A 14,178-nucleotide genomic window follows, 5' to 3' on the forward strand; every position below is an offset into this window, starting at 1 on the left:
GTTTATCTAAAAGTTTACTTGCAGCCCAACAGGCGAGGAAGTCCTCTCTACCTTGGATGGTTTCACAGCCAAGGCTGTCAAGGAATGGGTGAAAAGTAATTGTTTTCAAGTGTGCCCTTTTACAATCATTTGTTTGCTCTGGCTCTTTCACGAACAAAGGCTATTGTTGAACACATCCAACTAAACAAATAACTCATCTTGGGGTCCCTTTAACAGCTGCCTAAGTACAATGATCTATTTACATATTACCCTAAAATTGAAACTGAACTCTTTAATGACATAATCCAGCACTATAATACAGAAGAAGCATATGTTCAACCCAACAGCTGAACAATCCCCTAAGCATATGATTTTTAGGCATAAATTCTTGGATATCAAATACATCCTAATGCAATGACTTAGTTCACTGGGCTTGCCTTTTTTTTTTCCCCTAACATCAAAATGATGCTGCCCCTCTCAAGCCAGATATGGCAGGGTACACAAAACAAGTGACAGCATCCGGCGTAAAGAATTTCTGTCTATTGCATTGCCTTCTGTTTCTTCTTTTTTGTTGATAAACCAATTTAGTATGCTATGCTTTCCTGTGCATTCCAGGATTTATCTTACCTTTAGTCTACTCATTTTACTTTCATGTGGCTAGAGATTAAAGGATGATCTTACAGATGTTGTAAATTAGTCAGCAGCAGGCATAATCATTATTAGGCATGTTGCAATAAATGTTTGGAAGTTTTACATATTTTCCAGAGCACAGTTAGTTTAAACCACTGCAGCCTGATGGTTTCACATATGACTTTAAAGCAGCAGGAAATTAGTTTACATTTCTTCAAAAGACCAAAGCCATTGTCAACTTTAAGGTCATTTTCAAAGTAGAGATGCAACAGAAGAAGCTTCATTCAAATAGGTATTTCAGCTTTCACTTGAAACTGGTTTAATATACTCCAGGATACATACATTATTGACTTCACTGAAATTCAGACTGGAGCAGTTGTCCTGTCTCCCAGCCAGGACAGAGTTATACATCAGACCTCACACAGAGAAATGTTACCACTCTATTTCGCTCGAGCATTCTAAAAGTTAAGTAACATTGTACTTGATTTTCAGATAATTGATTGACTCTTATTCCTTAATCTTCTGATTAGCTATTATATGACCAAGATGCATTCCAGAAATGACATGAGGGGGTGAATTCCTGTGGTTAATTCCTGGATAGCAGCTGCTCAGGGGGATTAGGATCCTTTTGTCTTAACATTGAGGACTGAAATGTTGGCAAGCATTACTTGTCCTGTATCACCAGGCAATGTCAATTACGTTTTCCACAAGAAACAGTGAATTAGCTTTGCTATCCTGTCATTTATTTTTTTTCCTTCTGTTCACAACACATTCTGGAGCCTTTCCAGTAGAAAGTACAGTTTTCTATCTGCATCACTATGGAGTTAATTCAATAAACACACTGGATATTTACCTATCAATGCCTCGCATTTACTGATACTTCTAAACACACCATCATTCTGCTACCACAAGAAAGCCTGCCGCCTGAGATCAGCTCCTTGAGGAAAACATCTGAGACTCTTGCAAAGCAGGTGATACTACTCAATGTAGGCAAGTCCTCTGAAGAGTCTGTAGCCATGGTGTGCTTTCCTTTGGTAAAAACACCAAAATAGGTCATTTCATCCTTACTTTAGGCATATAAAGCAGCAGTTATGGATAGTGCTTTCAGACATCCCCTCTTGGCTTCAGACTGTTAGGCGGACAATGACCACTGAATTATCCTGGCCACTTCCCATCAGAACCACAGTAACACCGAGTACCAAAGTCTGGATGCCATCATCACTTAAGAAAGCCCAGCTACTGCAGAAGCCTCAGCAGTGTGGATTACTGCAAGCATAAAAAGTGTGTTCTCTACCACCTGGATTGCAATCCTGGGCAGCCAAGTTGAAAGTTTTAGTTACCATGTATTTTGTTTATAGTTTATTGTCACTATCGTTGTATTTTTGGTTCTTGTCTTCAAAGCATTTTCCCTCATCTAGAACAACATCTGAAACTCAAGAAAGAAGACTAAAGTTAACAGTTCTGCTGCTATGGCCCAAGTGAGCATTCTGGCAAAAAGAACTATAACTTTTCTCAGGAGAAAAAAAGTGGCTGCAGAAAAAAATTCCCCAAAGAATTCAGGGCCACTGCAAATCTTTTGCCATAAACACAACATGCAATTAATTGCTTACTGCCCTCTCCAAACAAAGATGTAAGCAGAGAGAGAATAAACCAGATATGACAGATGTTAGTCACGTGACTGGTTGGACTTGATGATCTTACAGATCTTTTCCCACCTAAATTCTGTGATTCTACTTAATTGCAGGTGCTGTGAAACCAAGGATGGGCTGAGAACAGATAGTCTAAAGAACAGAACATTTAAAGCATGTAATGATCCTGGCAAAACAGGAGGAATCGTTTCTGAAGCCAATGGCAGCTCTTCCAGAACAAGGGTAGAAGCCAAATGATGTTCTTCTAATCAGCCATCCAACGTACACCACTAAACTTTACTAGACATTTCAGATGGCCTTGTGATAATATGTCTGTGGGAAGACTAAATTTTCCTGGAGACAGTTTGTCTTCTAAATTACTGTTCCTTTCAATAGGATTTTGTGTGACTGTGTGGACATACATTGTGTAATCTTTGGAATATAAATCTCTTTAAACCAATGGGCAGTGCATTTCTCTCAAGTGTCTGAGGTTTACGTGATTATGATCTTGAGGTCAGGACTGCATCCTAGAAGAGACCCTACCTATGAGACAGCATACTCAAACATGTCAAGAGCTTTCATGTATTGAATAACTTGTTTTAACCAAAGCAATTTAGATAATTCACTTTAATGTTATGTTGCAAGGGAACGACATCGGAAAGTCCTTCTACAGATCAACTCAGAGAGACATACTGTAGCAAAACTGTGCCAGTATTTCCAAATGTGCTATTTCCAAGTGTTGTTTACTGCATTTCTTAGTGTAAGTGTCTTACAGTCATTGTTTATAGAACCATTAAACAAACAGCAGGAAGAACCTGAGCTTTGTTTTTGCGGTAGGTCAGACTCAGTCACTCTCAACTGAGAACACATTTCCCACTACCCACCATTAGGGTGAATGATCAGAACACAATCTGTGTGGTTAACAGGAGCTTACCAAGGTGCACTACATTCAAAGACTAATAAAGACCATTATGCTGGTTTCCATTATATTTCACCATTTGACGCCACTGTGCTCCTTAGGCTCCCGTGTTTACTTCAACATATCATCAGTTGTGGTTTTGTCCTTCTTCAAGTACTACATGTAATTTATGCTCCCCTTTCAGGACAAAGTTACAGTTTCAGTCTAGAGGCAAACAAAGTCTACTTTTTTGCTTACAAAAGGAAGTGTCTGCAAACATAGAGCTTTTCCCACCTCCAAGTGACTTGCATGAGAGCAAAAAGCAGAGCAGCATTTAAAGCATGAAAACCAAAGGCACCTGCTGAACTCCGCTGCATTCATTCCAGTAGCTGGACTGTGGTGGTGCTCAAGATACACCTATTTAACAAATACCTTGATATGGTTTTACCTCATGTGTTTCAATGACTTGAATAGGTCACCTGACAAGTTAGGTTTTAAAGTATTTCTTGTAAGACAGATGGGTAGAAGGCCTGCTGCTGTAGCTCCTCCTTAGATCCTCTCTAGTTCATACATTGACTTTGTGATTAAGAGATTGTGGACAAGTGTTTTTTAAGTGATCTAAAATGCTCCATCTGCAACATGAGTCCATTGGTCAGGCATTGGAACAAGCTGTGCAGAGAAGTGGTGGAGCTACTATCTCTGGTGACTCTACCAGAGTACATGGCACTTAGGGACATGGTTTAGTGGGCATGGTGGTCATGGGTTGATGCTTGGACTTGATGATTTTAGAGGTCTTTTCCAACTTTAATGATTTTATGATTCCATAAAATGAGTACTATTCTTATCTAAGAAAGAGAAGCAAGTGCTTAAAATCTCAGAATACTGATGACATATTGCATAGCAATCACTCCTGCATATCCAGAACAGTGTCATGAAACATGCTGCATTTGCATTAACTGCGTTGGTTCCACTGGCAGTATTTTTTGCATTAGATCATGTGGTTTGTTTGTTTGTTTGTTTGTTTGTTTTTCTTGTGCAAGACAAGGAAGCAGGTCTTATGTTTATTTGTCTCTGGTTTGTGGCTTGCAGATACTTTCTGTTACCAACAACACAGAATGTGCGAAGCTACTGGAGGAAATCAAATGTGCACACTGCTCACCTCACGCTCAGAACCTATTCCACTCACCTGAGAAAGGGGAAACACCTGAAAAACAACTAACTCTTCCCTACCTGTGCAAAGACTATTGTAAAGAATTCTATTATACTTGCAGAGGTCACATACCAGGTAAAACCTATAACCAAATATGGGGCTAAGGGATGTCTAGTTTGAAATGTTGATATTGCCTGAGCAGTTATAGGTCCAGCTCTTCACTGGGTGCAATCCCCACTGATATCCAGGGGATTTTATCCAAGCAAAACAGAGTATCTCAGGGGTTTATGTAGTAAAGAAATAATTCTGAGCACTTTCTTGCCACCCTCCTATTAAACTCTCTATGTTGTGAAAGACACCTGAAACTACCACCTCTGTTGAAATACTAGCTCATGCATTCATGTCATGTAAAGAAGCAGTTGGCCATCCCAAAGGCTATTCTCAATGAGAGATAGCTTTAAAACACAGGACATAAAGGATGCTATTTGCTGTATACTCAAAGCTGATGAGTAAAGGGGTATTTCTCATTTTGTTACCCTAGAACCATGTTTTTTCCACAGGGTTTTGAAGTCAAGGGGAGCTATTTGATAGACTTCTGTGATCTTTGAGTAACTTACAACATGCTGTTAACAACCAAATGCTTAACTAGCCTAACACTTCCTCACCGTAGACTGTAGAGTTAGCTGGACATAACCAAAACCAGAACTTGACCTGTGTTGTCTAGGACTGTCACCAAATCTGTGCTTTCACTTGTAACTGTATCAACAAAATAACCACAGGAGATGGACAGTAGAATACTGTCTCAGCTATAAATAACATCTTTGGTATTCTCAATAGTAAATTATTTATATGTTTAAGACTGTCATTTTTAAACTATGCTTTTTTCCCTGTCCAAACACTACTTACAAGTAATGCCACACAGGAGAAAATAATTAAACTGGTTAAGATTTATTTTCTTACCAGCAACACAGACTGGGGGGGGGGAGGGGGGGGGAGGGGAAAGAAGAGTTGATAATGGTATGAAAAATGAATTAGTAAATAGTCATTTTGGACATGTGGACACAGCTTGGTAATATAATATAAACCTATTTGAGTAAAGGGGATAGTTTAAGTGGATGAGATTTGGAGGAGGGTGTTTTAATTGCATGTGTACAGTGTGTACTTGTTTGCTCTGAAACCCCAAGAGTGCAGGGTTTTGTTTTTTTTGCTGTGTTCTTGTGTTGACTTGAGAAAACATTTTGAATTTACTTACTTTTTCCCCTTACTGTGTATCTCAACCCATTCAAATATGAAAATATTATTATTGTCTTTATAAACTAAGAGATGTTTCTAAGACTTGCTTAAACCAGCTGTTTCTTGCTCTTTATCACATTCCCCAAAGCAAAGCAGAACAGATCACAGTTGCCAAGACTGCCTGCTGAACAGCGATAACAGATCAGATACTCTAAATGTTTGGCCCATGTAAGAAGTCAGCGTAAAGGCTTTTTGATGTGAGTTTGTAGCTGGTGCAAATGGTTAGCACATTCTGCAGAGCAAGACCCTCATAGTCTGTCTGTGAGAATCTGTGGTCGTGAGAAAACAATTTGCTTAATTGGAAAAAAAGTGAAAGAGGGAAAAGGAGGAAAGAAGGAGAAGGCAAAGGGAGGGAGGGAGAATGAGAAAGGGCAGAGCAGCACAGGAGCTGTAGCCACAGCAGCCTCACTCCTCAGCTCAACATACGTGGTGACGAATGACAAATTTATTTTTCTACAAAGTTTGTGTATATGTAAAACTGCTGAAGTGCATCAAGATGTCAAGTGCTTTTTGTGACCACCCAGGTTGCCTTGAAAGATAACCAGATGAAAGCATAACTTTAGCACTGGACAGAGCACTGTGCTTTGCAGGGAACGAGCTTACATACTTTAGCCTCAGTTAAAATAGGACTTTTCCTACATCAATCAGATGCTAATAATCATTCTAAATACTTGTTCTGAAAGTGGATTGTACTAACAAGAAGTTGTTGCATGCTTACATCTACCAACAGGGTTAATTCGGTGGGCTGACTGGTCCTTGATACATCCTCTTTTTGAGAAGGTGGCCTATAGGATTTGTAGTTTGTTAATGTATTAATTAATGCAGCTTAATAGTCTCATACATTCTAAAATATAATTCAAATAACAACTTACTTGGGTTTCCTATTTTACTTTTGAGACTTGTATATCCCTAATAATATTTATTGCAAAGGAAAGAAAAAAAAAATGTGGCAGCTATGTTTTCAGTTTAGCCTGGAGGATTAAACAAAGAGTTGGAAATTAACAGGCCCCCAAACCCAAGGTCTCTGGCAATGATTCACTGGGTATTTGTTAAAAAGTCATATAATTGCTCTTCCTCCATTAGGGAGTGCTAATTGTTTCTGAACACCAATACAAAGGAGTTTGAGGAAATTGCTGACTACAAAAATAATTTTATCCCTTAAGTCCCACTCAAATGAGAAGTATTAGTAACGATTTAACATAGCAAGCAGCTCTTCCAGAGCTGAAATTTTAGCAGTACCCATTAAGCAAGAAGACCGAGAAATCAGACATCCTTTTTTTTTTCATGAATTAGCTCCAGAAAATCATTTATTGTTCTGTCTCCTTTTGCAAAGATGAAAACTCTTAACGGATCCATGGTTAATTCTTTAGGAATATCCAGATTACAACTGGATCTGATTCGTTATTCAAATGACATCATAACAACAGCTGCTAGAATTGTATGGATATGTTAATGCAGGAGGGCGTAATGTGTCACAAAGTCTCTGAGAGCAGAACTTCCCTGCTTCATCCTAGGTGACTGTTCTCTTTATTTCTCATTAAGCGTCACTGTATGTGTCAGTTTAAGTGATTACTGACGGAGATACTGGAGTTAAGTGACTTAATGGAGTATCTGCAGTCAATACTAATGTTATGTTTTCCAAGGTCATAAGAGGAGACTGCCTGATATTTATTATTCATATAGCTACTAAAGAAGGGCATGGCTGATTCTGTCTTTAGGCACTATGAGCAGCACCTTGATCCATGCCAGAGGAAGTGATATGTTCTAAGGATAAACCTATGCCACAGCCACAGTGCATTCTGTTATCCAAGGACATCGGACAGATTTTGAACTACGTGCTCTCCATTATTTTCATTTCAAGCAATGGGTTCCAGATGACTGCGGGTGAATTCAAATCCAGACCCAGATCTGAATCTAGGCATTAGTGGAACAGATGCTTGATACTAATTTTTTACCTCGAAACAGGGGCAGCCCATCCCAAACTACTGGAAATCTAAGGAATTCTGCAATTCACACAACACTTGCAGAAGTTCTGACATGGTCCACTAATAGTCAGTCAACATAACCTGCAGAAAGATGGTAGTGGCTCATAATGTTTGTCCTGATAACAAAAATAGCAAGGGGATTAATCATGGCACTTCCTGTACACAGGTATGTGCAACATGTGAGAATAAGAAGATGGCCACTAGTCACTTGAAAACCTGTAGGAAATAGGGTGAGCTACTACTGAACTTACTACATTTTGAAACAATCAGCCTGGAATCAGCTCTTTGATTTAGTTTTCAGTGAGAGCTCAGAGAGAGGAGAATATGGGGTTTGTGAACAAATTCACATCCAGCTGTCAAAAGTGCAAACCAAACCAGAAAAAAAGAAGAGGAAGATGCTTTTTTTGTACACTACTGAACTGTATGTTCATAGTTCATAGCAGGTGAGCCTGATTCCCAGATGCTCTCTAAGCCAGTGTCCTCAGAACAGTGCAGGATATTCAATCCTGTCTGCAGTGCAAATGAGGAAGGCAGGGCCTGGGAACTTGACTTGCTGTAAAGACTGGGGCAAGTGCTACCACAACTTGTGAGTTGTGTAACAAATAAGAGGATGGGTAAAAAGAGTATCCAACAAAGTGGAATTTGGTGAAGGTAGCATAGGAAGGAAGATACTGTGTGAGGAATAACTGGCTGCAAATACGAGTAGAGAGAGGAGGTGAGGATCAGCTGAGAGCCGAAGTTTGCCTTTGAAAAGGCTTGAAATCATGCAACTTATTCCCACGGTTTTTATAAAGGGGAACACAGAAAGCCTTCACTGGAACTGCCTTAACTGAAAAGTCTGTAGTTTGATTCTTGTTTGCAAGACAGAAAGATTTAAAAGCATGGAAAAGCAAGCCTGAGCAAAATCTGACACGTACAACACTTAAACATGATGTTTAATCTTCCTTTGTGATTTCAGCTTCCTTTGTTAAGGTGGGCACTGCTCTGTCAGCACACACACAGCTGGTAGGACATTTGTAATGATATGTGTGAGGTTTTAAAATAAAGGAATAAGTACAGAAATTCGCACAGGCCCAAATGTTGCAGGCTTTATTAGGCACAGCTCTCACAGAGGACAGTGACAGAGCTGTATTGGAATCAACTCAGACTGAGCAAAAATAATCATTTTCTTTTTTTTCCCCCCAAACAATTCTAGTCCTTAGGGGCACTTGTCAGGGACCATTTTTTCTGGATACTGTACAAACACTGAACAAAATGGCAAACTCCAGACTAAAGACCTTACAATCTAAGCACAATACAGCAAGCATTAAACGGTCACAAGCAGATATGAGAGTAGAAGCAAACGTTTTTCTATCAGTCTTTAGTGAAGCTATGAGTAGGTTGAATCTAGCACGCAGAATACAAGGAGATTTAGGGGGTTGTGGAAATGACTGTGGGTTTTATGAAACAAAATTCCATCCCTAATACACAGGTGAAACTGTATTTACAGAGGTTACATTCCTTCTGGTCACACAGCATTTTAGCAATTTACGAACTAATTTTCAGCGTTTAATTCAAACCTCCTTTTTTACAAGCGTTTCGGAGGAAAGGGCAACATAAACCTTATCCTACGCTGGAACCTGCCGATGGGTTTGCTAAACAGCAAAAGGCAACTGCAGCGCAACATGTACTTAAGTGCATGATAAAATATTTCACAAGGAAAAGGGATTAACCTTACATATAAGAAAAGGCATTGCATAAGGCATTAGTCAAGTGAGTTTGCACCTGATTGTTATTTAAGAGAACTGAGTAAACAATAAGGACTTGCTATGCACTCAGTTTCTCTGACTGAGATCACTGGAGTGACTGGAGATCACTTCCAAGCCGAGAGCAGGTTTATGTTTGGTAAATAGTAGATGGTATACTTGGAATACTCTATAAATTCTGAGAAATTGTACCCCTGTAATTTGCTATTGCATTGTTTTGAATGATCTACTGTGCCTAGAGAAATAAATTACTACTGACAAAACTCTGCATTCTCAAGTCAAATAACTCGAACAGCAAGATTGTAGATTACCTTTGATTTTGGCATTCTGTCTACAAGCCTTGGAATACTGCTCCATGATGATATCAGGGTTCCTCTTCAGTTGTTCCACTTGAAACTGTATCTCCCATTTTCTCCAAATAACTACTATAAATTAAAACCAGCTCCTCAGAGATGATATTTACTGAAGCTCCAAATCATGGTAATTAAACTTTTACACCACAATACACTACCATGTGTTTCCAGATACGATTTTATAGAAACCAAAGTCAGGCTTTGTCGTGTTCTTTTTCCAATATTTGTAAAGGAAGATGCATATGAAAAGAAGTATAGTTGGGTGGGAAAGGCTTTTCCACTCCACAAAAATTCTGGGATCTAAAAAAATTTTCCTATTCCACATAAGGAAGAAATTGAACTCTTTTGAAATTTTCCATGAAGGAAGCCACAGAGACCACCCCAGGATAGCTAATAAAGTCGTTGTTGGGACATTTACTTGGGAAATGGGAGACTTGGGGTCAAACTCTTGCCTGACAGATGAGGGCCATTGACCTGAATATTCCTCTTCCTAATGAAACGCCCTAATTATAAGACATTGGAGTACAGCGATCCGAGGTTTGCTGTCCGTTCCTCTCTCTTTCATTTAGACCAGCAGTTTGAATTTGGACCAGAAACAGCATGTTCACTACAATTTTGTCAAAACTGATAATGTTCCTGAAAACACTTTGCTTTTAAGAAATTGGCATTTCCCAATGAAACACAGCTGTCCCTGATCAGCTCTTATGGTAGGTTGTAAGCCAGAGGTTTTATGGCCAAGATCTATGGATTACTGCATTAGTCACAAGTGGTAAAGCCATGCATAAATTTGACCTCTAATTCCAATTAAGTGCTAATTCTGCGTATCCTATGAGTTATGTCCTGGACCATAGTGCATCCGAACACAGCATGCCAATAAGGCAAAGGGAACAAAGGAAACTTAGGACATATCATCTTAACAAAGTTTTAGTAGAATACTGCATGTATAACCAGCCAAATTCTGTCTTCTTAGGTTAAATACTGATGATGAAAACTGGATAGGAATGACTGGAAACAAGTCTGTGGACAGAAATAGATGGTTTTGCTGTCATTATACATAGCATACTATCAGCAGTGGCAGGGTTTTTCCTCAAAGGCTTGCCTTTTACCAACTTTTAATTTCCCTGGGACTTCAAAATCCTTCCCAGTTTAACCTACATTATATCCCATACAGCTTAAAGCCAGCTCCAATGAGAGCAGGATACACATCCCCATTTTCAGGGGATAGGGCCTGAGGGAGTAGACCTCACGGTGGGACTCTTCACCCACTGTAATGCTGGGAGTCAACAGGAGGCCAACTGCATGTTGATATGGTGCAGTTTTCAGCAGTACCTCTTTCTTTCTGAGATAACCACTTATTCACCTCTTCCACTGATGTCCTTTGCTGCCAGCATACCACATTACATTTCCCTGTATGTCTTCTACCAAAGCCTTCACTGAAATTTTAACTACAACAAGCCAATTAAACATTGTTACATGAAAGCTGTTCAAGCTACTTTACAGCAGAGACTACACTTGGTTAGTAGGGTTAAAAGTCAAGGCAAAGGGTATTGCAGTCTCTAATCTGGACTGTCTCTTAATCTTTTAATGAGTGAATTGTAGTTTCTTTTGGAATGAACTGGTATTTTTATTTAAGCAGATTGAAAATAAGTTTTAACACAACGAAAATAGGAATAAACTATAAAAGGTAATACTCAGTTGGTATTTGTTCAGAGCAGGCCTGGGTTTAAAATGTTTAAAATGACTTCTTTTTCCACTCACTCTATCGTCTCTTTAAGGGTTAGTGTGATAGCACAAAGCTGCAGCCATGACAAGACACTAAATATCTGTATGCTCTTTTGCATTTTTAAGGTTTTCTCCAAACTACAGCTGATGTTTTTTGCTTCTACTATGCAAGAAAAGATGGTGGTGTATGCTTTCCAGATTTTCCAAGGAAACAAGTCCGAGGGCCAGCTTCTAATTCCCTGGACCACATGGAAGAATACGACAAAGAGGAAGAGATCAGCAGGTTCATAAAGATAAATGCTGTTTAATCTGAAAAAAAAAACCCACCCTAGCAAAGCCTGTGGTTTTAACAGTGAAACAGCTCAGTGTGTGCTTATGCTGTGCAGCTGTGTTTTCCAGATGTGACTTTCTTTTGCTGCTGCTAGTGTACGTCAAAAGAGAAAGTTACATTAGCTCCAGGATTTCAGTACTATTGGGATATTTGCATTGCTGAAAAGGTGTTAGAATCCTGGTTGGAGCCACCCTGTGGACCATACCTAGTTATAGGAAGTAATTTCTACCTGCATTTAACATTACTAAACAGCTACAATAAGTTTAGTAGTACAATAATCATTTAATGATTTCCCATTTAGTTAATTCATGATTTTTCCTGTGGGAGAGCAATGAAATTAGATTGTCCCATCCTAAGTCATTATTTTGAAACTGGGTTTAGAAGGCAATTTTTTTCATAGAATCATAGAATGGGTTGGAAGGGACCTCCAAAGGTCATCTAGTCCAATCACCCTGCAATCAGGAGGGGCATCCTCAACTAGATCAGGTTGCCCATGGCCCTGCTGAGCCTCACCTTGAATATCTCCAGGGACTGGGTGTCAACCACCTCCCTGGGCAACCTGTTCCAGTGTTCCACTCCCCTGCTGGTGCAGAACTTGTTCCTAACATCCAATCTAAATCTGCTCTTCTCTAACTTGAAGCCATTGTCCCTGGTCAAATTGCTATTTATTGTGTTGTAGAAATTTCATATTCATAAACTGATCTTTTTTTAAAACAATTTCCTCTAAATTTTAGATCTAAGATTAATTAACATTTCTCTGACGTGTATACAAGCCATATTTTCCTCAAGTAATGTTCACATTCATTTTCAGCATTACCTGCTTGCATGCATTCAAGGAAGTAACTTCTTCTGGATTGCATAACAGATTTGAATATCACTGCAGAGCAATCGTTTTGTCTGTGGTGGTTGAGAGAAAGAAGAATTTTCTCACTGTTTTCAACATTTTCTTTTAGAAAACACAAGCACAACTGCTTCTGTATTCAGGAGGTTGTGAGTGGATTAAGACAGCCTGTTGGAGCAGTGCACTGCGGGGATGGATCCCATCGCCTCTTTATTCTTGAGAAAGAAGGATACGTGAAGATTTTAAGTCCTGAAGGAGACATATTCAAGGAGCCTTTTTTGGATATACACAAGCTTGTTCAAAGTGGAATAAAGGTTGGATTTTATACTTCTATCTACTATTCTATCTTAGCCTGTAAATGGTGGAAAGGGGAAGAAATGTTTTTCAGAAATTTCCTTTATTAAAAAGAAGATTAAAGCCAACAGACACTACAGTTCTATCTGGCAAAGATGTGAAAAATTCCTTGTTTCAGGGGGGAAAACATAGCATCTTATAGCTGTCACCACATTTTTCTCTTTCCCTTCATTTTTTCTTCACTTTAAATGGAGAAGAAACTATCCATCAGCAGAATCCTGCAGCATTGTTTTTGTATTTTCATTCTTTGAGTTCGTTTCTGTCCCACTGAGTTTTGCTGTGAGTCCAGTGGGAGCAAGTTTGGCTCAGGGCATCCCTTGACTTGCAGGTGCTCGGTGAGGCCCTGAGAGCTGGACACAGGAGGATGCTTGGGAGTGCTCAGGGACCCCTGGAGAGGGGCAGCGTTTCTCAGTCACTCTTGGTTCAGCCTCCAATGTGGCACAAACTGCCCTTGGCAGGAGGCTGCTTCAGGACAGCATCTATCAAAAAAAGCAACTCACCCTCTAAATTCAGACATGTGGGTGGGTTAGGGCAACAGTTTGATCTTGTATAGTGGGAAGACTTTCATGGGCAGGGGAGCGAATGGTGAGTGGACACTGATGGGAGTACGTTGGAGGGTGGAGGTAAGAAATTACGTCTAGGTATGGGGTAAGTACTTATGGAAAACTCCTAACTCTATTGGGGGATATTTCACCTTGGAAATGTCCTAAGTGTTGTTCCATGTTAATTTCTTGTTGCATTTCAGAGTGGTAATGCAAGCAAAATGCAGATATATAAAGGGAATTTAAATTGCAATCAGGTGTCTCTTAGAAGAGTCAGGACTGTATATCATAAAGCCTTCATGGATGAAAGATACATTGACATACTCTCGATAGTAATCTCAATAATTGTGACAGGCTATTGATTTAAAATGCATAGCACATGCCAACTAATCATTTTATGTTTCAGCTATAAAGGCAAGAAGCTAATTAAGATAGGGATTGTTTTCTGAGAGGAAAGCTCAGAGGGTTTTGGTTTTTTTGTATTGAAAGAGAGGGAGAAATGAAATGTGTTGCACCTTTTCCAGGAAAAGAACCAGCTCATATGATTCTATGATTTTCTGAATACTTCACTCTCTGCTTCTGTAGGTAATCATCCATTATGTTCAAGATAAAAAAAGAAACAATGGAAGGGACTTATTAGGGGTATTTTTGAACATCAATCTAAGACTGTTTCATATTTCTTGACTGAAAATTCTGTGAAAAACTGACACAAGCTTCCCACAGAAGT

The 14,178-nt window shown here is 39.3% G+C and overlaps 1 protein-coding gene across 1 annotated transcript in view; it reads left to right on the forward strand.

Moving 5' to 3' along the window:
• Positions 1 to 14,178, forward strand: part of HHIP (hedgehog interacting protein) — an 82,356-nt gene that overhangs the window by 3,631 nt on the left and 64,547 nt on the right. Inside the window, exons 2-4 of the mRNA XM_068154062.1 lie at positions 4,225 to 4,420; positions 11,510 to 11,666; positions 12,668 to 12,869. Coding sequence (XP_068010163.1) covers positions 4,225 to 4,420; positions 11,510 to 11,666; positions 12,668 to 12,869 — 555 coding nt within the window. The remainder of the gene's footprint in view (positions 1 to 4,224; positions 4,421 to 11,509; positions 11,667 to 12,667; positions 12,870 to 14,178) is intronic.

The sequence above is a fragment of the Melanerpes formicivorus genome, unplaced genomic scaffold (assembly GCF_026170545.1).
Source record: "Melanerpes formicivorus ecotype bairdi unplaced genomic scaffold, bMelFor1.0.p_v2 SCAF_27, whole genome shotgun sequence".
Lineage (NCBI taxonomy): Eukaryota > Metazoa > Chordata > Aves > Piciformes > Picidae > Melanerpes > Melanerpes formicivorus.